The sequence below is a fragment of the Nanorana parkeri genome, unplaced genomic scaffold (genome assembly GCF_000935625.1).
Source record: "Nanorana parkeri isolate BGI_ZX_2015 unplaced genomic scaffold, ASM93562v1 scaffold718, whole genome shotgun sequence".
NCBI lineage: Eukaryota > Metazoa > Chordata > Amphibia > Anura > Dicroglossidae > Nanorana > Nanorana parkeri.
In genome coordinates this window covers 818,245-843,808 of record NW_017306986.1, presented here as the reverse complement: position 1 = coordinate 843,808, position 25,564 = coordinate 818,245, and the positions used below count along the sequence as shown (strand labels likewise).

At 41.4% G+C, this 25,564-nt stretch overlaps 1 protein-coding gene across 1 annotated transcript in view; it reads left to right on the top strand.

Moving 5' to 3' along the window:
- Window positions 1-25,564, top strand: part of UHRF2 (ubiquitin like with PHD and ring finger domains 2) — a 76,507-nt gene that overhangs the window by 21,070 nt on the left and 29,873 nt on the right. Inside the window, exons 2-4 of the mRNA XM_018564058.1 lie at window positions 4,258-4,485; window positions 16,332-16,591; window positions 18,769-18,987. Coding sequence (XP_018419560.1) covers window positions 4,258-4,485; window positions 16,332-16,591; window positions 18,769-18,987 — 707 coding nt within the window. The remainder of the gene's footprint in view (window positions 1-4,257; window positions 4,486-16,331; window positions 16,592-18,768; window positions 18,988-25,564) is intronic.

The following is a 25,564-nucleotide window of genomic DNA, read 5'->3' as shown; positions in this document are numbered from 1 at the left end:
CTTAACAAAGATTTGTGCTTTTGATGATCTTCTATTGCTGAAGTCTATCAGATGTGTTGTTAATAATAGACTTGTTGCTGTCCCTTATGACATGCAGCATCACTTCTTGTAGCTGGAGACCATGTGATGTAGTCTGCCTAGGCTTTGGGTCACATGATGGAGCTCTGGCAAAGCAGTTATCTATTTACACATGACAAAAAGGAGGTCATTTGATTCACTAATGCTAGCACATGCTGTGTCAATGATGTGACGTTTGATTCTTTATCGTGCAGACCTGTAATAAAATTTCTGTCGCAATGCAAAATACCTGCGTTAGGATTTCTGCCACATCCTGTGAATCAGCCGAAATTCTAACGGGGGAGGCCCTTCCAGCTCGACAAAAGTTGATTACTCAATCGACTTTTTTGTAGAAGGAGCCAGGCCAAACACTGTCATCTGAGCAGGGACTGCAGGTTTTCTGACGGTGGGCACCAGCTGTCAAAATGCATTAGGGGGAATTCCTCCATCCATGCTAAACAAGAGTTTGTTAGATTTCTTTCGTTCAGGCCGCCCGCTGAACAAAACAAATCTAACAGATTCCTCCATCCTTACTGAACAGCATGGATGGACTAATTCCCCTGTTTCCATTGTATATTGACAGCAGCCGCCAGCCTAGTCGCCAACAGAGTGAATTTTGTCCGATTCCTGCTGAAGCTATCTTTCTGCCTTTTCATTCCAGGACAGTGAAGCAGAATCTGTTCAGTTTCCGCACATGTGATGTCAGGGCCTTAGTAGTGTGCAGGCCAAGGGTCACACACTAGCAGCTGCTGCCTGAAGGCTTTTCGCATGAGGGTTGTGCTTCATGAGAGATTGCATCTAAAAAAAATATCATACCTGACAGATTCCATCTAAAGAATATTCTTCCAACTGCATTGACCTCGTTTTGACACCATCCGTAAATTTTTAGGTATCACAGCTATCGGAGAAGGTTGAAAGGTATCTTGTTCTTGCACAGACCTGTCGCAAAGCCCATCTCCCCAGACTTTAAAAGAAAATATTGGGAAAGAGCGGTAACTAAATTGAGTGGGTCTAGGGAAAAAAATAGGGGCCCACCAGATGATTCACTGTTAAACAAGGGGAGGATCTCAACCCATCGTTTCTCCTTAGGATGCAACATCTCCTGTGTCAATCTGTGTTATTGGGAGCAAGTAAAATGCATCCAATAGAACCATGTGTTTATCTCTTACATTCAAATTTGCAGTGAGCTCTTCCATGTTCCTAATTTTAGCAATCTTCGAACCACATTTGTATTGTAGGGTGAGTCTCCTGTCTTTAAAGAGATGGAATACAGGCCCTAGCTGCGTTCACTAGGTGGATCAGCAATGAGCACATCTATCTGAGACCCTGGAAAGGAAATCCAAGAGATGGACCAAGGTGGCTGGTCACCTAAGTAATTTCTGTTTTATAAATGTGATCTCAAAAGGGTCTCAGTGGTGGACATTGCCAGAAAATGTGTAGGATTGTGCCCTCATGTTCCCCACACCTCCAGCATATCTTGAATACCTGAGGGTATGTTTTATGTAGCAAAGAGGAGACACTGTACCACCAAGTTAAGATTTTGTAACAGCATTCTTGAAATGTGCATGAGATTAGATGGGCAAAGTACAGGATGTCAGCCCTCTGCTCTGGGGTAAAACTTGTTAGCAGATCTTCTTCTTCTTTTTTTTTTAACTTGAGTAGCAGGAAAAGGGGGGTAAAAAAGGCCATGGGACTTGTTAAGCAAGAGGATGAGTGTGAGATTAAGGTATGTCTACAGCACATTACTTTTTACTGGAAGCTGTGAGTTTGTTTCCTTGCTACTCATTTCCTGACATACTTTCTTCATGAGCGAGCAAAGGATTACACCGGATCATTTCCATGTGCTTTCCTGGAGCTGTATTCACAAAGCGAGATCAAATTATCTACATAACACATAAACATATTACATATACTAATGCTTGTTGGTTTTGAGCTGGCGTGAGAAATTTTAAGGCTTGAAAATGTTTCTGTCCTTCTCGGTTTCAGCAGACTCTAGATGCAGGCCCTAAAAGTTCTACATGTTTAGCACATGAGAACATATTTTTAAAGGGGTAAGGATTTAGAAACACCAAAATGGTTTAAATAGTATATGTCTATGTATGATGAAATGAAATACAGGATAATTTATGTTTCACCGATTCTACTGGTTGGTGTGTAGGTTTAGTGTTTTTACAATACAATGCGTCTGTTAGTCATAATGTTTATGTCTCACTGAACAAAACTCGAGACAGAACTTCATATGAAGGGAAGAGGAAAAGGAAGGCATTCTCTATGCAGAAAACTGTTGTGTTTTTAATTAGAACTGCACACTCCAGACGTGTAAAATATTACTTCTTTTGTCTAACAATGTAGGGTTCGAAAGGGCCTAGGCAAAAAAGCCATTTTCTTTTTAGGTACTTCCTCTGCCTATTGTGGACAAATTAGATCAAAAGTAAATACTTGTGATAAGTCTGGCAAGCTTTTTATTAATGTCCTGGTTTTACCACTAAGCACCAGATTATGCATGGATCATATTGCATGATTGATCCTCTTGAATATTAGATGTGCATTCCAGGACATTTTGAGTTGGTGCCTTCTGAAGGAATCAGAGTTGAAATACAGGAGCGGCAATTGCTAGGTTGTTTTTCACAGTGCTGGCTCTGGGGCTGTCATGCTTATCCTTGCCTTATTATAGTTGGTCACCAACCTTGAACAGGCACGTGAATATTCGATATCTGGAGCAGAGAAACAAAAGTTACTAGGTCAGATCCCACAAGCCAGGTAGCCACTGCGCCTTAACATTTACAGCCAGCGCCTAACTTTTGAGCCTTTCTCCAGTTGTCAATAGAGCTAGCGCCTTAAAAATCCTGCTGACTCCTGGATTAGTCAGGCTGGCTCATGAATTCCATATTACTTTGTTCACCCCTGTACTGTACTAGGTATATGTTTACAGGTACATAATGATACCGTAATTTAGGGGTGGACAAATTAATATGCAATTCAGGAGCCAGTCTGCCCCATTCAAAAGCCAGAAGTGTTTTTTAGGTGCCAGCTCCTTTGACAACAACTAAAGAAATTAAAAAGAGATTTTGCGGCGCTAAAAGCCCCTACTGTGTCAAACTAATTATCTAAACAAAACAAGTGACTCACATGTGCTGTGAGTAATATAAATTAAATATCAGTGAAAAACTCTGCTTTAGAGCTGTCAATCTAAATTTATATCTGTGAATATAGGGGAACCGAAAGACCAGGTTGTCTCTTGACATTGTGATAAGTAAATAAACAGTGTGACCACTAACCAAATATATTAGTGACTCAAATAAATAATCAAAAATTAAAATATACAGTCACTTTGTGCAAGTGATAAATAGTGTTGTGACTCTTATATGTTTATACAGATTTCTCAACATACAGAAAAACCGTGAACAACTGGTGACCAATTGAAAAATCAACAAACAGTTCAATATGAATTCCTTTTGTTAAACGTCCTCCAATCTCTTAGATAACGTGCTGGTGTATCCACTATTGGTGCATAAAGTGATCTTCAGAGTGTTTCACACAAACAAAAACCCCCTAGGCAGTGCTCACTCACCGCATACAAGTCCTTTTGAAATTTTGCAGTCAGTATGAGGCAGGTATAGGATCAGATATCTCTCTGGTACTTCTGCCAGGTATTTAGACAGATGATGTTACCTAGAAATCACAAAATCAAGAGGGAGTCCTTGTAGGAAGCACAAACGTGGAAGCATTGATTTGTACATTTTCTCCTCTATGAAATCTGGACTGGCACAAATTTTCCTTTTGTTTTGCTGGGGTTTGTTAAGGTCAGTCGATTCTCCAAGATGGCTTGCTCTTAGACCGGTCCCTTCTACCTCACTCCCCCACCACTGCAGTGTTCTAAGTGCAAACCACTATCTCTTTTTAATTTTCCAGGACTACATAGTCTACGATTGTGGCTGCTTTATTCCCCTGGTAGTTTACCCATGAGCGCAGATCAACAGTTATCAACAACTAAAGAAAACCTGAAAAGCTGGTTGCCAGCTGTAAATTTTAAGGAGCATTGGCTTTCTGACGCCTGGGATTTGTTGAGTCCTGCTGTAAATATACATTTGTCAACTCTAGTCTATTTAGCTGGAATGATTTGTATTGGCCTCTTGGATTCCAAAAGGTTTCACACTTTGTGTTTACATATTCTTATTGTTTTTTTTTTTTTCTATACAGCTGGAAGATGGACATTCCCTCTTTGACTATAACGTTGGATTGAATGATATTGTCCAACTCTTAATCCGTTCGCAGTCTGAGGGTACAAGCAATTCAAAGAAAAAGGAAGGTGAAAGCAAAGCCCAGTTGAATTCCACAAATAAGCACAAGTCACGTGTATCCACTTCAGTTCAGCCATCTACTTCCGCCCGATCTTTCCTTATTGATGCAGGAATTGGAATTTACAAGGTAGGTCTTGATTTTTAACATTTGATTTTTGAGTAATTATACGTTGCTTTTTAGCATTTCATATTCTGAATATAAGCTACTATTTAACTTTTAAAATAAAATTATATAATAAGCGTCATGTTTAATGTTATTAAAGCTTTGGCAACATACATCTATTAAAGGTTTTGGATGAATTAACAGCCAAGCAACTAGAATTTTCATAATGGATTTTCAGCACTAGCAACCGGCTTATTTTCTCATTAACAGTTTCCTTTAATGGTCTTGTCCACTTTTTGATATTTACAAGTGATGATGGTGATCCCACCATGGCTAGGGATAATTCAGATTCTTTGATTGGGTAGTATAGAGGTTTCAGAAGTTAATGTTGAAAATGTGTTTGTCTCCCCTGCTACTGAGCTGTTTCATAGGCAGTGATTTTTTTTCGCCCAGTGCAGTGCATCCTGGCCTTGAAGACTGATTGAAAGCAAACAGATTTCTGAGGCTGGGACGTATTTTGTGGAAAAGACAAGCAGCTCTAGGAGCTGTAGTGGTCTTGGAACCCATTTGAGGCATCTTTTAATAAGCTAACTGGCAGAGTACACAGTAATGCAAGTCAGAATCACTTGTACTTAAAGTCTTCCATTAATAGCAAGGCCCATTTTCAGTGATGTATCTGCCATGGGAACTGTTGGCAATTGCGTAATATCCTATAGCTGGCTTCTTTTCAATAGTGCGTTTGGTCTTGGCCATAGGGAATATAGCCATAGGGAGACAGGTAGACCATGATATTCTATGGATAGGTGGCAGGGCTTATACTGTATAGCAGAAAGGCTGGCTTTCATTCAGATGTTTTCATTTGTGTCAGGTCTCATATAATACTTATAGAGGAGGGCAGTTGGGGGTGGTAACTTGAAAAGCACTGTTATTATACTTCATATTGCCTTCGTAAACCTTTGTTTATATGATTAATGAACACTCCAGTCATACAATCAACAGAGGATCACTCTATTAACACCCACAACCCCTGCCTCAATGGAGCCCTGGGTACAGCATTGCCCTACCTCCACAATAACTAGTGGACATTAAATAGTAGCTTGCAGTCCTTGACTTTCAAGGACAGTCTGAAGTTTTGATGATTTGAACCTGGTTCTAATTTCTACCCACCTACCTGAATAACATCCCTTCCTTCTTTTTTTTTTCCTGCATTTTTATATCTTTTATACAAGTTTACATGGACGAATATACCATTAATATGGACGAATATAACATTAATATTAAAATTTAAATAAAAAAAAAAAAAAAAAAAAAAAAGCAGTGCGCTCCAACACTGAGCCCCACAATTCCTCTTGTACACCAAGAGGCTGCAGAGCACCCCTTCACTTCTTCAGCTGCACATACCAGAAAACCCAGATGTGCTCACCCCATCTTCTCTCCACAGTGTTCATAAGCTCATCCTGCATCAGCCAAACGCATATTGTGTCCACCCTTTCCTTCCTCCGTGCGTGGCACAAAGTTCTTTCAAAGCGTACAGTAAATGCGTGACCCACAGAAAATAAGAAACTTCTATACATTTATGTCATTTATGATAGAAATTCATTTAAACATACCTGTTCTATTGCCCATGCATTTTAGTTTCACATTAACATATTAATCTGCTAATTACCGGCTGATGAACTGTCACAGACCCGTAATTTATCACTAATGTTGAACTTATAGTTTTAGAACATTTCTTGCAACCAATAAGAGGTGGAGACTTGGCAAATGTGGATAGTGTGTCTAATGGTAGAACAATACAAACCGTTGTGACTGTGAAGGGTCTCATTTATCCAGGTCATGGTATATCTGTAGAAAAACATAGCAAGTCCAGTTGCCTTGACTTATTTGTTACAGAGATACAAACCATTCTTTCAAATGCCACCTCTCTTTGTATCTATTAGATTAATTTGATTAGTTGTCAATGTATAAATTAGAAAATAATAGTTGTAGCATGTGGGCAAAGGGCATGTTTTATCAGAATTTTCACTAAACCATGTTTATGTATATGGAGGGAAGGCCCTATTGCGAGTTGCTACGGTACAAGGGTGGCCATGTATGGGCAGATCTCCATCTGTTAGCACTGGGAGGTAAGACGTGTGCCTGTTGTCTCTGGTACTGCCTCAGTGATGTAACTTGTAATGTATAATAAGAGAATAGTTTCCTGGAACCAGTTAACTCTTATGCAGCCAAATCACAACAGTTAAAGCTCAGATCTGCTGCACCGCATGGAAATATTGACCTGCTTAATATCATGTTTATGAATGGGCCTCATTAAGATGTGCTGTAGAAGAGTAGAAAATGTTGTTGGCTCCAACAAAGGTTTTCCTATTTATGCCATAAAATTTACAGTGCTCGATTCATTGCTACCTTTCTTGTGTCCCTGTAAAACTATCTACCAGTGAATCCTATATATTTCTTTATACTGCATATTTCTAGTTTAAAAAGATGTGACGTTGAAAAAAATCTTGCTGTCTATTATTCCTCCCAGCCAAAACAGATGAGTATATGACTTGAGGTGATAGGTTAAGGACAACTGTGCTAAAAGTTATCTTTTAAAAGAGAAGGTTTTTTTTGTTGTTATCAATATCAGCATACACTGAGTGGCCAGATTATTATGACCACCTGACGTTTGTAGGCAAATTAGCGATAATTAGCTATAATTTTGCGCTGAAGTTGCTAGAGGGCCAGACCATTATAAATAGGGAAGCAGGTTGTTTACCACGACAGTAGTAAACTGTGATTTTGTTTCTGAAGATATGGGTAAACAACGCGATTTAACAGCCTTTGAACGTGGGATGATTGTTGGCGCTCGGAGACATGGAGCGAGTATCAGCAAAACAGCAGAATTCGTTAAATGTTCAAGATCAGCTGTTGTTAAAGTGTTTAAAGACTGGACTGTCAGCCGAAAATCTGGGTCTGAACGTGCGAATTGTGGCCGTCAGCGACTAGTCAATGTTAGTCCTCGCATCATCTTTCATCATCTCGTGGAGTCACGAGGCGGCCCAACGAAGTCATCTCGTGGAGTCATCTCGTGGCCCAACGAAGTACTGATGGGGTGGTCATAATAATCTGGTCACTCAGTGTATAGTGGGTTACTGTAGAGCCATGCTGCAGCCAGAAAGGACCTCGGCAATATTGTCTGGACTCCTATGAGTGCTGGCGGAACAGAGAGGGGGGAATCCCTGCATGCAGCGGTGACTGGCAGTCATGGCTCTCTGGAGGAAGAAGCCTAGAGCTATGATCACTCTGCTCTCGGTATATAGAGCTGAGTATAGTTGTATATTTCGCTCTAATACTTCTCCTTTAAATGTTTTCAAGGAAGTTGGCATTCAATTTCAAGTTTTATTTCATGGAAATGTGCAATTCGTGTTAAGGCAGATCATGACTCTTTTATGCATTGCTAAATTTTAACTGAACTTCAGGCAAATAACTAAAAACACAGTTGAAATATATGTATTCTGTTTTACCAGCTGATTTGTATTGTTATCCAGCCAGTTATGCACTTTAATTGGCCTTGCCAGACAGCACAGCCAGGTTGGTGACCTGACTTTACTTTGCTGCATGTAAGCAATACAGCTTTGTGGAGCCCGGAACAGCCCCGAACAGGCAAATCAATCGATAGCCGACGAATCGACGATCGAAAACGTTGCCAACGTTTTCAATCGTCGATTTTAATCGACTAAATCGATTAACTGTTGCAGCTCTATTGGTCACCCCTTTGTCCACAGCATGTATACTAGTTACTTGCTAGTTTATGCAACTGAATCTTGATATCAGCCTCTTAAAGCCTCCCTAATAATATGGCACAATGTTGGAGAGGGCAGGTTAGTACTTTGAGCCAATCAAGCTCTGTTGCATATATATGTGTTACAGCAGACGTTGATTGGCTCAACTGACCTTAGGTTACCATTGTATAGTTTAGCATTCATTGTGGTGGGATCCCTTGTACATGCTACATGCTTTATTACATTTTGCCATTATCAGAGTGTCAACACTTAAAGTGAAATGTTTGCTGTGCTGGCTTATAATTGTACTACAATCAAAGTACTGACCCTCCTTCTCCCAACCAGACTCCTTCAATATGGAAAATTACAGGCGACTGATATCAAGACAGATTCAGGTAGTTGCATTCAAAAAATGCATTTAGTTATTTCTTAATAAATAAATATAATGGTATTTTGTTTTTTTTTTTATATCTGCCTGGAGTTCAGCTTTATTTAAAATTATTCAAAATATGACATTTTGGCCTTAAATGTGTTCTGTTCATGATTACTTTTGTGTGGAGGCAGTTATTCTGATCCGAACAAAACATGCAAGCAGAAAACGGAAAACTTTCACTGAGCATGAGAGGCATCGACAAAATGGTGGAAGTGAGCGGCTGCAGATGCACGCTGATGTGCAGAAGCCGTTAGCTAGATGTAAATACACGGAGAATGCACACAGAATGAGCGTAGTCCTAAAACGTGACAGACGTCCTGAAGATACAGGGAGCGACGGCTAACGAAGCTAGCATTCTACACAGCGAGTTATAAATACACGGAATGAGAATGCAGAAAACACGAGCCTAGTCCTTGAACAAAAGAGAGACATCTGAAGGCAGAACTGTGCTTCGATCCACAAAATGGTGGAAGGCAGCGGCTACAGAAGCGTACTGATGTACGGAGGCAGTAGCCAGATGTAAATCTTAAATATGAGGCATCCTCACGTAGTTAAATATACATATAATGAGAATACAGTCGCTAAACAAAAGATAAACATCCTGAGAGTGACTGAAGGCTGGAGCTAGAGAAGCGTGCTGATGTGTAAAAGCCGTTCGCTAGATGGTAATATGAGAAAGCATACAGGGCAAGCACAGAACACAAGAGAGACATGGCGGACGCAGCCTCTAAAGATTGAAGACAGACTGGGATGCTTTTTTTTAATTTACCGTAAAAATGATTTAGAACATTTCACTTTTTAGCCTTTTATTCTTTGCGGATATGCTGGTTGGGGGCGCCATGAGATAATGAGCTCCTGAAACAAAAAGAAAACATGGTGTTTTGACACAAATGCTGGGATCGCGGAGTTTAGGCTGCACTAGTGTTTCAGTTACCCTCCTTGTCTGGTCGTCCTTTTACATGTCTCATTTAGCATGCCGTTGCCATGGGGATTTACTGATCGCAAGCTTGCATTTGTTCAGAACTCATTGCAGCAACGGGCATCTCCTTATTTCTCTGAAGCTCTATTTGGCTAAATTTGCGTTATACGCGCTCCTTTTAGTTACATTTTGATATGGGAAATTACATTTCCTGAATTTCTCTACTTTGACAAGGACAACATTGTTAACTCTCTAGACGAATAAATACAGGATTAAAGGGAAAAAAACACGCTAGTCCCTAGCGTGAAAGACTTGGGATCTTTTAGGCCTTGGCCACCAGAGATATTTTGATTAGGAGCCTTTTTCTATTTTCATTTGATAGGGAAGGCAATGCGTGTTTTCCTGAGGGAGCATTGTGTAGTTAAAGTAGAACTCCAGCTGCAATTTTTTTTTTCTCTAGTTTTGGATAGGGTTGGAACTGGCTTAAAACCTCTACAAGGCTTCATGCCTGTTGCCACCAGAACAGAAAGTGAGAGAATATTTTCAGTTTAAAGTTGTCACTGTATTAGAGGTTGGAAGCTGTCCAAGGTAGAATTTCCTCCTACTTTTAGGGAATATTCTCATTTCCTGGTGTGTCTTTTGGGACAGGAAGTGCAAGGAAATCTTCTTAGTGGAGGCACAGATGGCACAAAGATCAGATCAAGGTTCTAATCGTTCCCAAATCTATTCAAAACTAGAAAAAAAGGTTTTGACTATAGTTCCCATATAATTCAGCTTTATCAAGTGGTCTATGCCCATTGACCATAATGAGTGGATGTGAATCTTAATGAATGGCTCCCAGATCTTTTAGGGATACTGTTTTAAAACAGCATTGGTATAGTGACTATTCATCCCAGCGCAATTTTAAAACAGTGGCTGGTCTCAGTAGGTCTGACAGGCCATTTCCTGCACTAGTACTGGAACCAATGGCACCATAGGAGTGTGCTGTAGATGCAAATGTAAACCAAATGGGACAGAGCTGAAACGGCACTTTAGGCCCCATTCACACTGAGCGATTTATCGCGGATATTTACCGCGCGATATCGCTCTCCAATGCATGGCAATGGGGCTCTGTCCGTCACTGTCGGGGGTCGTGCGTCGCTACAGCAGGACCCTTTTTGGAGCGATTCTAGGGATTGATAGAACACCGGCAGAAGAGGGGGCACGGGGGAGCAGAGAAGAACGGGGCGGGCAGCGGAGGTACATGGGGGGTAAATTCAGGTAGTTACACTGCTTGCATTTAATAAAAACATGTACTTATGTATTAGACTTCTATTAATTTGTGCCTCTTATAAGTGCCTGGAGTTCAGCTTTAAGGTGCTCAAATTTGGAATAATAGAGGACTATAAAATACTATTGACATGCTGCATGTTGTTGGCTTTCTACTCTAGTGTAGAATATTTGAACTGCGCTTTAAACCTCTGGTTGCTTTTCTCATTTGCAATAATCAAATACATTAGTGGTTTTCATTGACTCGGGTCGTAAAAATGTGTCCTTTTTTTCTAGACGTTTTATGATTTTGGTGAAGTAAAATAAACTGACTCGTCTGCTTCCTTTTTATGAGATCCAACATATTTGCTCACCTGTTTAGTCAGTGGCAATGTGGTGACCATCTGGGGAAGCTGTTACCTCGTGCTTGGCCAGGGTGAAATCGTGTGTTTACTCTGAAAATTATCACTCTGTTGACTTTCTTTGACTAAAGCCCAACTTGGGCCATTTTTGTAGTAGGCAAGGGTTAGATTTTCTATCGGGTTTTTATAACTTGATGGTAGAATTTTCATATGCTATGCTGTGACCCGATTGTTTGGTTTGGGTGACAGCTTTTTGGGGTTTAGTTATCCAGTAATTCTTCTCTGCCAAATTCAACAGAGGAGAGATTAATCTAAGATACAGTAAACTCACCATTATCCGGCACTCTTAGGCAACTGGTGGCTTGATGCACATTAAGGCTTGGTTCACACCTAGGCATTTTTGAGCAGTAGAAAAAGCGCTTCAAAATAGTGCTGAAACTATTGATTATTTTCATAATCGATTAGCTGACCAATTTATTAATTTTTATTTATTTTCCGATTTTAATCCGATACATTTTTTTAAAATACCATCTTTTATTTAAAATACACAAATGGAGTGTTACAAACGTAAAGTTTACTTGTTTACTTCAAAATAAAACTGCATGCACAATTCTTTGCAATCCCATTGCAATGCATGGCATTGCAGTACCACATGTTCCAGTGCAGGGGCAATCGCACTGCGGGTGTGAGGAGCGTTGGTGTGCCATTGAAATGAATGGTAGCACAACTTACTTTAACTTTTCTTCGCTGCTTTTACCCGGGGTGGCTCACAATCCCCCTATGTGATTTTGGAGGTGACAGGTTCCCTTTAAGGGGGCATTTTGGGTCTGTTACCCCTCATGTCACCTATCCAGTTCAAAGAAGCTATTCATTCGCGCTTGAATAGCTTCAGCCAGGGAGAGGACAACTGCCAGCGGCATGGTTTCAGCAGTCGGCAGCTAAATGTAAACGCAGCAGGCAGTGGGCGGTGCAATAGCCATCCTGTTATTGGCTATTTCAAGTTGCAATAGTAGGCTGGCTATTGCACCCTCCCACTGCCTGCTGTCAATCAGCAGAGGGACCTGAAGGAGAAAGTTCTCTTTCAGGTCTGTGCCTCTGCTGATTGAAAGCAGGCAGTGGGTGGGTGCAAGAACGAGCCTGCTATTGCAGTTTGAAATGGCCAATAGCAGGCTGGCTGTTGCACCCAATGTAGAGTCACAGTAGCGTTGGCTGACAGCCTGTCTCTCCTCCCTCCCCGCTGGGCATGGGCTGCAGCGGTCTGTGTCCCTGCTGCCTCTACTGATACAGATGGGGGAGAGCAGCAGGGATCGGAGGGGACACAAAGCACAGCATGCTGCGGGCTCCCAGAGCGGAGGAGAGAGCTGCATAGTGGCGGTGGGTGGTGTTGGTTTGGGGAAGCTCTCCTCACCACTGGACACTGGCTGCAGGGGTTAGGGCTACAGAGCTGATTAAACACTGGCTCCCAACGCAGAGGAGAGAACTAGGGGATACACACCAACTAATCGATTATGAGAATCGTTGACATTATCAATTATTATTGTTTTAGGTGGTTGCAGCACTACTTAAAAACATCCAACACAAGAAATCCCATGATTTTCATTGGCCCTGTTCAAAATGCCAAATGCAAAAAAAGTACATGAGCTTCTTTTGGCAGTTTGCAGCTCGTTTTTCCCCAATAGACTTCAATGGAAATACTGGGAAGCATGCAAAGTTCGTCCATTGACCCAATGTCTCTTAAGCTGCCAGTCAAACGCGTGTCTTCATGTGCGCGTGTTTACATCTTACTGCCGGTCGACGGCCAGATCCCGCGCTTGGCAGCAGAATGTAAACAATGGGTAGCAATAGCCAGCCTGCTATTGACCATTTCAAATTGCAATAGCAGGCTGGCTATTGCACCTGCCTACTGAGCAGAGGAGCGGACCTGAGAGAGAACTTTCTTTCTCAGGCCAGCTCCTCTGCTCAGTAGGGGGGGCTTCAATAGCGAGCCTGCTGTTGGCTATTGCAATTTTAAATGGCCAATAGCAGTCTATCTATTTAGGTCCCTTAGTTGTTTAGAGACTTTGAAGATATTTGAGGACGCTGAATGTTTTTGATAAAACTTACAACAAGAATGCAGTTTGCGATGGCCCTGGTTTGTGCGTTCTTTTAAATTTCTTAAATGTGTGGTGTTCTCTTGGCTTAGTTGTTTTACATGCTGGTTTGTGAGTGTGCCATGATGCCTTTCTACTGTTCAAAGCCCATTTCGTGTGCACCTTACTGTATAACTGGTAACAAAATTGTTGAGTGCGTTTGTCGTTTGTTTTGCTCTTGGCTATATAAACACAAGGTTTTTTTCATAATAGGATAAACTTGCATATATTTCTATGTTCTTTTCATACTTTTTGAAGTACTATCATAACTTTTTTTACAATGTCCCATATTAATAATATATTTGGAGATAATAATCGTTATTTTCACCCCTATAATAACCGTTGCAGTGCAGGGGGTAACCCCCACAAGAGTTAGTTTGGTCATTCCTGGAGTTCCTCTTTTTAATGTAGCTTTTTTTTTCTTCTTCTAAATCTCTGTTAGGGTTACTCCATTTGCCAGTAATGGTTTCCTTTACTGATTGACCTCTTAAGTGAGTAATAACATTTAAATAACTGTTTAAGCACATGTGAGTTGAACATGTAAGGCAGTTTGCCACAGTTAATCACACTTCTTAATGAAAAGTAAACATTGTGAAACATGCCTTTGTTGTCAGTGTAAAGCTCAGCACCAAATTATTTTTGTCCTGCTCAAGGGAGTGCAATGTATTTAACAGAACAATTCTGCAATATTAAATTTTTCTTAAGAATGTTTATATTTTTTTGTTTTCATTTTAAGTGCGGCCTGTCCACTTTTTAATTTAAAATGGTACAATACGCACGTACGCGCTGTGAGATTAGATTTCAACGGTAGCATATTAAGGACGGAGTCCACTCGCTTATCACTTCTTTTAAGGGCTTCCTTGCCCACTTTTATTAAATGAACATTCACAAAACTATGTGATTACATTCGCAGGGGTTCTTTATCCCAGAAATACAGGCACATCCAACCTTCTGGCTTTCACTCACAGCACTGCTGCTCTGGCCTCAGGCCACGGTCTGTTCCTCCAGACGGTCTTGTGCTAAACCTGCACAAGAGGTCTCACAACCCCGCAGCTCCCTGCTGCACTGGCCTCCACTCTGACTCCTGGGTGGAGTTCTCCTGACTCACAGGTGGGGGCCCTGAACACATCCCAGCACACTCTTCATGAGGGATGTACACAGGTGCACAATCAGGTGCTGGTCACTACCAAAGCATGGACCCAGGAATGGAGATTTCATCTCTCCCAATTCTCTTAGAAATCTCCCAGTTCCAGGATCCCATGCCAAATCCAGAAATCCTGGGAAGAGCCACATAGTCAGCTCTTTCCCAGTACAAAAACTTGCCTCCTGGAACCGATCAGCCCCTTTTGGATGAGACTCTTGGGTGACTACAAGCCCCGGTTCTACCGTGGGATTAACACAAAATACCACAGCGCATATACGCGCGCAGCAGTGTGAATGAGGTCTTAGATCTATTTATTACTTTGTTTTTATACAATTCACACACTTGTCTACACACACTTGTCTAATTGAATCCAATTTGAAAAATGTGTCAACTTTGGGTAAAAGCTGTGTAAATAAAATAAATAGACCCTAATAGTCCCATTATATTTGGGGGTTATAAATGTCTTTAAAAGTTGAATTTTTGTGTCTGTGTGTGTATGTATATACTTTTTTTTTAAAATAAATAAATGTGGTGTGTGTGTGTGTGTGTGTGTGTATATGTATATATATATATAATTTAAGTTAAAGTGACATTAAAGTCACACATTTTTTCATCCTTTATCTCCCCTCCATGTGGGGGGAGCTTTTATCTTAAAGGAGAACTATGGGGTCAGTGTTTTTCCCCATAGTTCTCCTTAGGGTAACGGGAGGACACAAACTAGCGTCCTCCCGTTACCCTAAGCTCAGTATACTGAGACGCCGGAGCGGATCCCGACATCGATGTCAAGATCCGCCCAGCTGCATGAGTGACAGCTGGCTCTGCCTATCTAGAGGCAGAGGCAGAGCCAGCTGTACCCGCCCCCTCCCACGTCCGTTCCGCCAGTCAGCGCTGGCAGATCGGAGCGGGGAGAGGGGAATCCAGCCCCTCCCCCTGTCACGGCAGACAGCCGTGACAGGATCGAGAGGGGAGCGAACCCGGTATGTTCGCTCACCTCCCGATCTATGTGACAGTCTCATTGTCACAGGTCGGCTAGAACTATGAGGTGAGTGGAAATCACTCATCTCATAGTTCTCCTTTTAAGTGATGCCTCCTCTTGATCCGATCATCTTCCTTCCACTTGTATTGAGAAGTCCCTCCAGAACTGGTGCCGGACTCTGATCCAGCGCAGACTCCTCGGGTCCCACTGTGTCTGTCCGACGTTCACGCTCGCGGCTGCGTGCATTCACCTCCGCTGTGTCTCTCCTCTTCTCCCCGTAGAAGATCTCTACTGCGCATGCGCCCGCCCTACCATCCTGCTTGGCCGCTCGAGAAGCTACAGATCTTCAGACAGGAGCAAACGGCGGTAGATATATGCAAAAAAAAAAAGTGTTTAATTATGCTTTAATGATTTTTCTTAATGTGCAGCCATTTTACAACCCATGTTCCCATTTAAATGTATATAAACTGCCAATGGCACATGGCAGTTTTTAGGCAATGTCAACCAGCAATGGGAGACTTGACACACATTTCCAACCTGACTTATAGACCCGTCTTCTGACTGAGGTTTTTTTGTTATCTGCTGCACTGATCTGAATGTAATTTGTAGCCCACCGGTTGTTGACCTAACCTGCTGATAATGGAAGCTGGATTATGAGCATCTAATGTCATTAGGTATTTTATGTAGTTAATCAGCTGTATGATTTTGCTCAGCCTTTTGATTCTGAATTGTAAGATGGTGTCCATTGTGGCATCACACAGCAATTGGGAGTGCTTTATGAACATGTAGGTTTAATGTCCAACTCCAAAAGTGTAAATACAAAAGGTCCAATGTGCCTGTTATGTTACTGTAGCAGTATATGTTTACTAATTCATTTTTTGGTGTGTCATTGTAGATCAATGAGTTAGTGGATGTGCGCGATGTAACCATTGGAGCATGGTTTGAAGCATCTGTTGAAAATGTTACTAGAGCCTCGAAAGGACAGAAAAATGGCAAGGCTCATGGTAAAGGTGGCAACTCTTACAAAGGGACTAATGGCAGCTTAAATGAGGACCATTCCATTGAAAATTCTCACGTTTCGGACTCTGGCCCTTCCACTTCTTTTTCTGATTATGTGGATGATGATGATGTATCTTATTTTATAAAATATGATGAGTAAGTACAGCCTTATGGTGGTAATATTATATATGTGCTAATATTTCATGTGGACAAATCCAATTATGTACCAAACAGTCCTCAGTACATCAGATCGTCAGTGTGCTAGTGTTTTGTTAGGGAACATAGCTCCTTTCCATGTATAGATGTTTGTTTTTATACAATTCACACACTTGTCTAGTTGAATCAGCCTTTACCCATGGGAAGCTTAGACAGAGACTGAATGAAGCCAAGCAAATCTTGTCCTATATTCTTTTTTCAGCCTTTGAGTCTTCCCCAAGGAAAGAAGCAGGTGCTTTCCCCTGTAGGATTCAGATGGACCCTATTGGCAGACATTCTCTGTCCTTAGCTGATGTACTGCAGTGCAGGAACAAACAGTAGACTTCATGTTCTTCCTGCAACTTCAAAATACTGTGATATTTATCCTTTGGCCACAATTCTTTCTAAATCATTGACATATAGAATATATACGGTTTCTGCATACAGTTTATACAAAGTACTATATTCCAAGACATCCAGTAATTGAGAGTTTTCTGAAGGAGCTTAGTAGTGGCAGCCTCCGTATTGATACTTGGTAAAAGTTGCTTTTAATTGGAGTTACTAAAAATTGATAATCAGTTGATAATTGACCATTTGTTTCTGACTGCACAGTGTAATAACAGAAGAGTCCTTCCTCCCACCGCTCATGACTTTTACTAGCATCCAGTAACAGATCCGGATTGCAATGTCATATTCTTGAGAAAGATGGGGTTGGAGAGTGTTAATAAATTACACTGTTTCTGTGAGAACCATTGTATTTCAGTAGTCTGAATTCAGGCTGCAAAGTACTGTAAACCATTGATTCCTAGAAACTTCAGAAGCTGTGGCCTTAAGTCCTGCTGGCAACAGGTGTCAAAGGAGCTCGGCGAAAAATTGTGAGTCGAACAGCAACTCCGTCCAGATAGTTTGTGCATGGTGTCGCACACATTGCTCACCAGTAACACCGTGGGACCTTAACCTGGTTCTGTCAGCTCTGCAGAAGCCTTCCTTAGGACCTTTTAGGATAGCCCCTTGGCTGACCTCACTCAGAAGGAGACCCTTCCTGGTGTTGCACAGGGATAAGGTTGTCCTGAGGCCAAAATGGTTTCCTATTGCCACCTTAACCAGGACATTGTCCTTCCTTCTGTGTGTGTTTAGCTTCCAAGCATTCCAGGGGAATCCCTCTCCACTGTCCGGCTGCGGTATGTGCTGTATGAGTCTACCTCCATTACAGCTTCCATTTGACAATTGAATTCCCTGTTTGTCCTTCATGAGGGTTCCTGCAGGGCCTGCCTTCCCCTTTCTCCACTATTGCTAGGTGACTTAGCCAGGTCATATTTCATGTTTATAGCTTAAGGGCCTGTTGACACGACGTCTGTTTTCTGTGTTGACCTGATCCGTACGCTCCTGCACTAAAAATGCATCCCAATGTATCCCTATGTGTTTATTGGCTACAGTTCTCACGTGCCCAGTCCGTTCAGGTTACAACAGAAAAATACTGCATGTCACATTTTGTTTTGTCAGGAAACCGAAAAAAAACATCAAAAACGCACTGCACTGCAGCTAACATACTGACAGCCCCACTCCAGCAAAAAAAAAAAAAATATTTTTTTTTAACTGGAACGCATCAAAAACGCGGCAAAACACATAGCACCGCGTCTGCTGATCCGGACCTGAAACTCATGTGAACAGGCCATCAAGGTTAGGTTTCCATCCTACTTTGTTAATGTGCACTCAACTAGATAGGTCAGTGCTTCATGGACTTTTTTTTAGCATCGGACATCTGTCTCCTAGAATTGCCCGGCTGTCGCCTGGTCTCTCTGTTTACACCTTTGCCAAGTTTTGCCAAGTGGATGTTCAGGCCCCAGCTGATGCCAGTTTAAGATGTAAGGTGTTTTCAGTATATTCCAATTTCCCTACCTGTTCTCACGTTCGCAGTCCGTTCAGGTTACAACAGAAAAATACTGCATGTCACATTTTGTTTTGTCAGGAAGTGTGGCCCGCTGAAATTACCACTTTGTGTGGTTCCTCTTTAAAAGCGGGAAATTATTTTCAGGCATTACAGTGAAATTATACAATGCCTTAAAATGAGTACTTTAATGCTAAATATATATTTATTTTCCTTTACCGCCTCACCTGCTGTTTTGTGTCTGTTTTAGTTATCCAGAAAATGGAGTTGTGGAAATCGAGTCTTGCAATATGCGACCCAGAGCAAGAACCATCTTGAAGTGGAATGACCTCAAAGTGGGTGAAATTGTAATGGTGAATTACAACATGGAGACACCAGAAGAGCGTGGGTTCTGGTTCGATGCTAAAATAACAGAACTGAAGGAACATTCTAGAACTAACAAAGAAGTCTATGCAAAGATTTTATTGGGGTATGTGCTTGCACAATTCTATTACAATTTTTTTGTAACGCTGTACAAAGTTACAAGCAGAAGGGATCGTGGTAAAACATTTATATATGTATGTAGCAAAAGGGTATACCTCATTTCTCCTCTTCTAACCAGCATACCGTCTAGATATGAGGGTACTGATGTATGAAAGCTAGAACAGGAAAAATAGGACTTTTATATTTGGCAGCCAATCAGATTTTAACTTTGATTCTGTATTGGGGAAAATGGCAAAAGTTTGGGGGGTTTTTTCTTTCTTTTTTTGCGGCAGTTATGAAGCAACCCCACTACCTTGTGATAGTCTGTAGTACACTTTATCTCTTCAAGGATATGTGCTAAGTTTCAACATGCTGAAACCTGTCAGTGTGGTGTAACGGAACAGAACTTTTTTTCTTTTATTGGGGAAATTTCAGTTTAACCTCCTGATTATCAAGGATGTATTCACACCTCGGCTGTCCATCTGTTAGCTAGCCAGTGAGGTGTAGAATATGTCATGGCAGTCAAAGAGGTTTAAAGAAGCTCACTGGCAGATTCTTCAGGACGGTAAGGGGGAAACCAGTGAACGTGAATCTCTTGTTCACTGATATCCTGTGGGAATTAATCCAAAAGCACTAAATGTCCAACTAGCACCAGGCTTTAGTGGAGAAGGAGACTAGTGACTCTACAAGATGTCTATTACACTGCATACATGGTGTATCCCTTCATACCAAAAGAATTAAAAGTTTGTACTACGGGAGATGGCAGAAATCGAGAAAGATGGACTGCCTGCTGCAGATGTTCTTTCAACCTGTGTTGAAATCACTGGGAACTGATATAGGATTGTCCTAAATTTTGCTACATTTCACAAGTGCGGCCAATAATATTTATTTTCATATTAAAGATTCTAAATCTTTTATTAGAGGAACTTTACCGTCATGTTTAAAAGGACAACAACGTCACCTTTACAGTTGTTTAGTATTGTCAATCTACAAACAGATACTTATAGGCTTTTTATTCGATGCATAACTTATTTTTCTTTTACTCCCCATTCTTCTCATAGTGGCCATTATAAGGGCAGAATAATGTATCTCCCTTTACTTCCTGGAACTCTGGCAGATGTGACTGGCACATGTGACCATGCACACCATCTCAGGGGAAAAAATACCTTTCCCTGAGATCTCATGAGATTTCCCTTTAATGTACTGCTGATGTAACCTTTGCAGGATGCATCTCTTAGGCCTGGATTACATCACTAATGTCTAAGAGGACCAGGAAGTGGAAAAACATTCATTGCAAGTGAAAGCAAAAAACATTTAAGTAATGAATGTAAGATGATTCCAGAGCTGCATGCCGATGTGATTTTTAGTGAGAGGGGATAAAGGGCCGCTTTAAAAAGTAATATAGAATATTAATTTACAGTTTTTCCAGCCAGAAATTGCATTTCACTACACTTCTGTCAGCTGGAATCTAAGTGCTCTGTGCACACAGACTGCCCTTTTCTCTTATCTTCAAAGGGACTCATCCTAGCATTGCTGGGACTTCAGGTATTGTTGATACATTAGGAGCTATTTTAGTGAGTTCACTGGCTACAGCAAGGCTGTTCATAAAAAAAAAACCAGGATACCATCCAATGAGTACCAAACGAGTGACTCAAAATATATGGAATATACCAGGAGCACCAAGCCAACAGAGTACAAAATTCTTTAATAATTCTCTAGCACCACCACCATATAAAACAGCCAATGTATTTTGGGGGCCACAAACTCACCTTTCATCAGATGTTAAAGATTTGGAATCTTACATGGACTCAGGGACCCACTTAAACAAACCAATCTGTATTTATATGTGTATTGGAAATTCAAAATAAACAGTTGGAGGTTTTCCCATTGCTAGCAGTAGTGTGCTGGACTTCCAGCACACTGCTGCTAACACTGTCCAACACTCTGAGTGTTTATTTTTTTTCCTAATCTGTCCCTATTGAGTACAGGAATCCCTCCCATTATGACATGCATCATGGCAAAGGGAGGACTGCTTGCCCATACAGTACATATGCCCCTGTGCTTCAAGAACACGTTATGGGGTTAATTGACTGCTGATTTAGCTATAAGAATGCTTACTTGTGCATTGTGAATGTTAGTAAATAGGGTGAGTCTGTATTCACATTATATACCCAGTAATGCATCTGGTTTTGTATTTCTTTTATTCTTTTTACTCCCTCCCCACATAATTGAGTTAAAATAAATACAGGCCGCCCTATTTAGCAGCATGCCCTTTGCGCGCGAACAGGGTTTGCTGTTAATAAATCACATTCTTACTAATTGATGTGCGCAGTTCTGAAAAGAAAGTGTCTAATAAGGCATTACAAGTGACAGTGCTTTTCAGCTAACTATTACAAACTATCATTTTTCATTGAACTTCGAGCTTTTTTTTATTTTTTAGTTGCTGTAGGATGCGGTCATTTGAACACTAGATCTTCTATGGAAGTAGGCTAGCTGATGATGCAAGTGTAATTTCATTCATAAAATGAACCTAAACAGGATATTGTCCTGAAAAAAACTTAGAATACATTGGCTAGCAGTGACATGCATACACTGATCTGTTCTAATTTGTTCTCCCCTCAAGCAGTACTACATAGAAGACACATTGTACACAACCCTCTAGACTTTGCTGCTTTAACATTGTTTTTTGCTCCTTGTTTTCCGGTATCTTCATTGCTATAGGGAAATATGGACTTTGTAGATTTTGTTAAGAAATTCTCCAGTCAATGGCTGGGCATGCCATAATAGGACCATGTAATGTTTGTATGCCTTTCAAGAGTACATATTCCATTGTGTATCTCATTGTTCTTGCAGAGAACAACTTAAAAAATGTTTGTCTAGAGCAGCGGTCTACTAGGCCCATGTCACAGGAGTACATTTTATGGCAGCTACAAAATAACTCTGCTTGGTGTTTTTTGCTAGAATAAAATGAAATGCATTGCGTGAAAGGTCTGTACTGCAGTATTTGGCTCGGTCACTGAATGTGTGACTTTGTGTAGCTTTTGGAGCTGGCTGTAGAATCTCCGGCTTTAGAAGTTTGTTATGTTAGCCAGTGCAGCTGCTGATTATCATGGTGCACCAGTGATTTGTAGCTGCATTGATAATCATTGTAGTTCACTACAGCTGCAACTCTGTAGCTGGCTAATAATACCAGAGAGAATAAGCCAAGACATGTGGCTGCTACAACCTCTGCTATGAAGTTGTAAATGTGGAATGGCTCTTAGGACCATGTCGGATGAGTGATCCTAATGCTGATGACGGCTCACAAGGAGCAGGATTGCTAACGGACCACTTGCGTTTTTCCCATGGAGTTGTTCCTTTTCTAGGCAGAACAGTGATAAGTAACTCAAGGGGGCGATTCCAGTAGGCCTGGGCCTGACATGGCCCTTAAGCTTACTAGCAAGTAATCAACCTGGTAATCCGACCTGCACCTGACTTGGTAACATTGAGGAGAATTAACACAGACTGCCTCTGCCACTCTTCTAAACTGATAAAATGGAGCAGACCCTGCTCCCAATTAACAAAGAGATCACAAGCCCCTTTGTTGAATAGTATTGTTTTTGCCTTGTTTTCTTTGCGGTTTCTGTGCCACGAACAGTATAGAGAGCTGTAGCTGCTTCCTCTGGCGCTCTCTGTCCACTCGCCTGCTCAGCTGAGAGCGAGAGAGGAGAAAGGCTGTTAACCCTGTGTTTGCCAGAGGTAACAGCCAGACATATAGGCAGAGAAATGAGCGTTCCCTGCCTATATGCAGGCTCTGACCATGCAGTGTGTTTACTGCATGGGCGTAGAGAGCCATGTGGGCTGTCTGCCAGGCTACCAACAGACAATTCACAACCCATACGCCAGGTTCAATCTGGCATTGATCTTTGACAGTTTGCTATGTTAAATCTAGCCAAAACACAGCTAAAGAAGATTTATGGAAGGTTGTAAATCTTACTGTGCAGTGACATATTGCATCTAAGTTTTCTTGAAGCTTTTCTCACAATTAAGATACTTGAGTAATTAAATTTTTTTTCTTTTTCTTTAGGTACTATAAATGTTGTACTTCCCTCTGATTGAACAGCTGAATTAAGCTGGCCATTGGCATTAGATTGGTTGGATCTGACACCTGAAAGATAATTTTTTGCCATATAGAGATATTAACCTCACCATACACATTTATGGCTCTGAGAGGAAGAGCACAGCCAGACATGGAAGGTGCCAACTTATGGGCCTATTAACACATCTCCAGACCAGTGAATTTTTTATCTGCACCAAAAAACGCATATACATTAATTCCAGTGGTTTTAACGGAGGCTAGTTCACACCAATTAGTTCAGTTCCAGGGCTGTTAACCTCCCTGGCGGGATGATTATTATTTTATTTTCCTTTTGTGCTTTATCTGGTTTTTTTTTTAAACTTTTAAACTTCCCGCCGGTTCCGCCCCCCTGCGACGCGGATGCTCGCAAGGGACGGATGCCGGCATCGGCCGGAGGACACAAGGTGGATCGCGGACAAGGTAAGAGACGCTACGCTGTATTCCCGAGTGTGGCTCGGGGTTACCTCTTATGGTACAGAAAATTAACCCCAAACCACACTCGGGAATACCGCCAGGGAGGTTAATTAAAAAAAAAAAAAAAACTACAACAGCATGCATTTTTTTCACACTGAAATGCACAAAAATGCATGTAAACGCACCACATTGGAAATACAACCCAAGCAAAACCAATAGAAGTGCCAGAATGCATAAAAAAAGTGCATACACGCATCCAGATCTGGTCTGGAGATGGTGTGAACAAGCCCTCAGGGAGAGATTTTCTGCTACTATGGCACTATTTACAGGGAAAGATCAGTATCATGTTAGCAGGTTCTGACCACAGGGGCCACAAACATGCCCCAATGCCCTCTCTTCCAGAGTCTGTCCCTGAATCCATTCTAGCTGTATCTGCTTCAGCACATTCAGATGAGAATGACAACTGTTCCTATCCATCCCTGAACATCTTGCTCAGGAGGATTCTCAGACCTCGGCCTTATCTCCTAAGCTTAAGTATACTATTTCAGTCCTCTTTGCTCTATGCACATGCTATGACCTAGAACAGCCTGCATTGACAGTGCGTAATGTCACAAGGCTTAGTTCTCTTAAGAGTCCCCAGCCTGCAAAACCTATCCTGAAAATCCTCTTTTACAGCATGTTTTTGTACAGTATGTGATGCCTAACCCAGACAATATTTTTCCTTCCCTCCCATTTTGACCTTTTCTATATTAAAAAAAAAAAAAAAAAAGGGTCCTGACCTTGTGGTGGACCCAGCCATTTTCTGCTTTAACAAGGGATCAACTGTTCCTGTGGAAGATATTCCAGACTTAAGACTCAAAGCTCTTCTAAAAGCTTTATTTGCCCTTGTAGGCCTGGTTCTGAAACCTACTATTGCTACAATGCCTGCCTGTCACACCTTTGCCATTAGAGACCCCAAAGTTCAACAACTGGAGCGCTTTCCCACTGCTCTTCTCTTACTGCATAGATGGACTGGGGACGTTATCCTCCAAAAACCCAGAATAGCCATCTGTCTATCCACATTGGGGGACCCTTAGGCTGAAATGTTGGTCTGCCGAAATTAGTGACACACAACTCAGGATTTAAATCTCAAAATGCACTCCAAATACCTTAATTAATAACAGAAATGTATCTTATTTGTGCATCATATAGCTGTAGATCCTCAAATCATCTCTAAATTTGTGCTGACACTGTCCTTCCTTCTGAAGGTTTCTACTTTTGTTCCCCATGCTCCCTGTGTGTGTTGTAAAGTAGCCACCACTCCAAGCTCACTTCTGTGATGGACAACAATCTCACGTCTACTTTATTTGTATTGAAATTGTAGATCATCACGGGAGTAAGCTTGGAGCAAAGCTACTTTACAACACACGCAAAGACCATGAGGAACAAAAGTAGCCACCCTTCAAAAGGAAGGACAGTGTCGGTGCAAATTCAGAAATGATTTGTGGATCTACAGCGGAGTGATGCACAATTCACCTAAATTTTTATATAGATCGGGTACTTGAATGCATTTTTAAGGTTAACTCCTGTGTTTAGTGTCACTTGTAAGTGCAAGAAGCTCCTCATCTCTAAAAAATAGTATGCATGAAATTACAAGGGGAAAAAGTACCCTTTTGCCCAGAAAGACTAGACCTCTTTCTGGGAATCCTGTGTCCTCTGAGTCTAAGGGGATTTTGTTTTGTTCTTCACAGTCCAAGGAGAAACCTGGTTCCCAGTTCCACTGCCAGACCTGGAACCTTGAATCCAGCAAATCCACAAGCAATTTCTCTTCCCAATGAGGGGATGTCCCCACTTATACAACTAGGGAACATCTGCTGCCCTTTGCGGCCAACTGGTCCCAGGAGATTTCCAACACTAGGGTTCAGAATGTGGTGTCCAGAGGCTATCAACTAGAATGTCCGACTCTGCCGTCGTTTTGCTTCAGGTTGTCAAACTTGCCAATGCCCCACTAAGGCAAGCGGTTCTTTATGCTGCTCTAGAGCAGCTTCTTTCTAAGGGAGTCATAGCCCTTCTG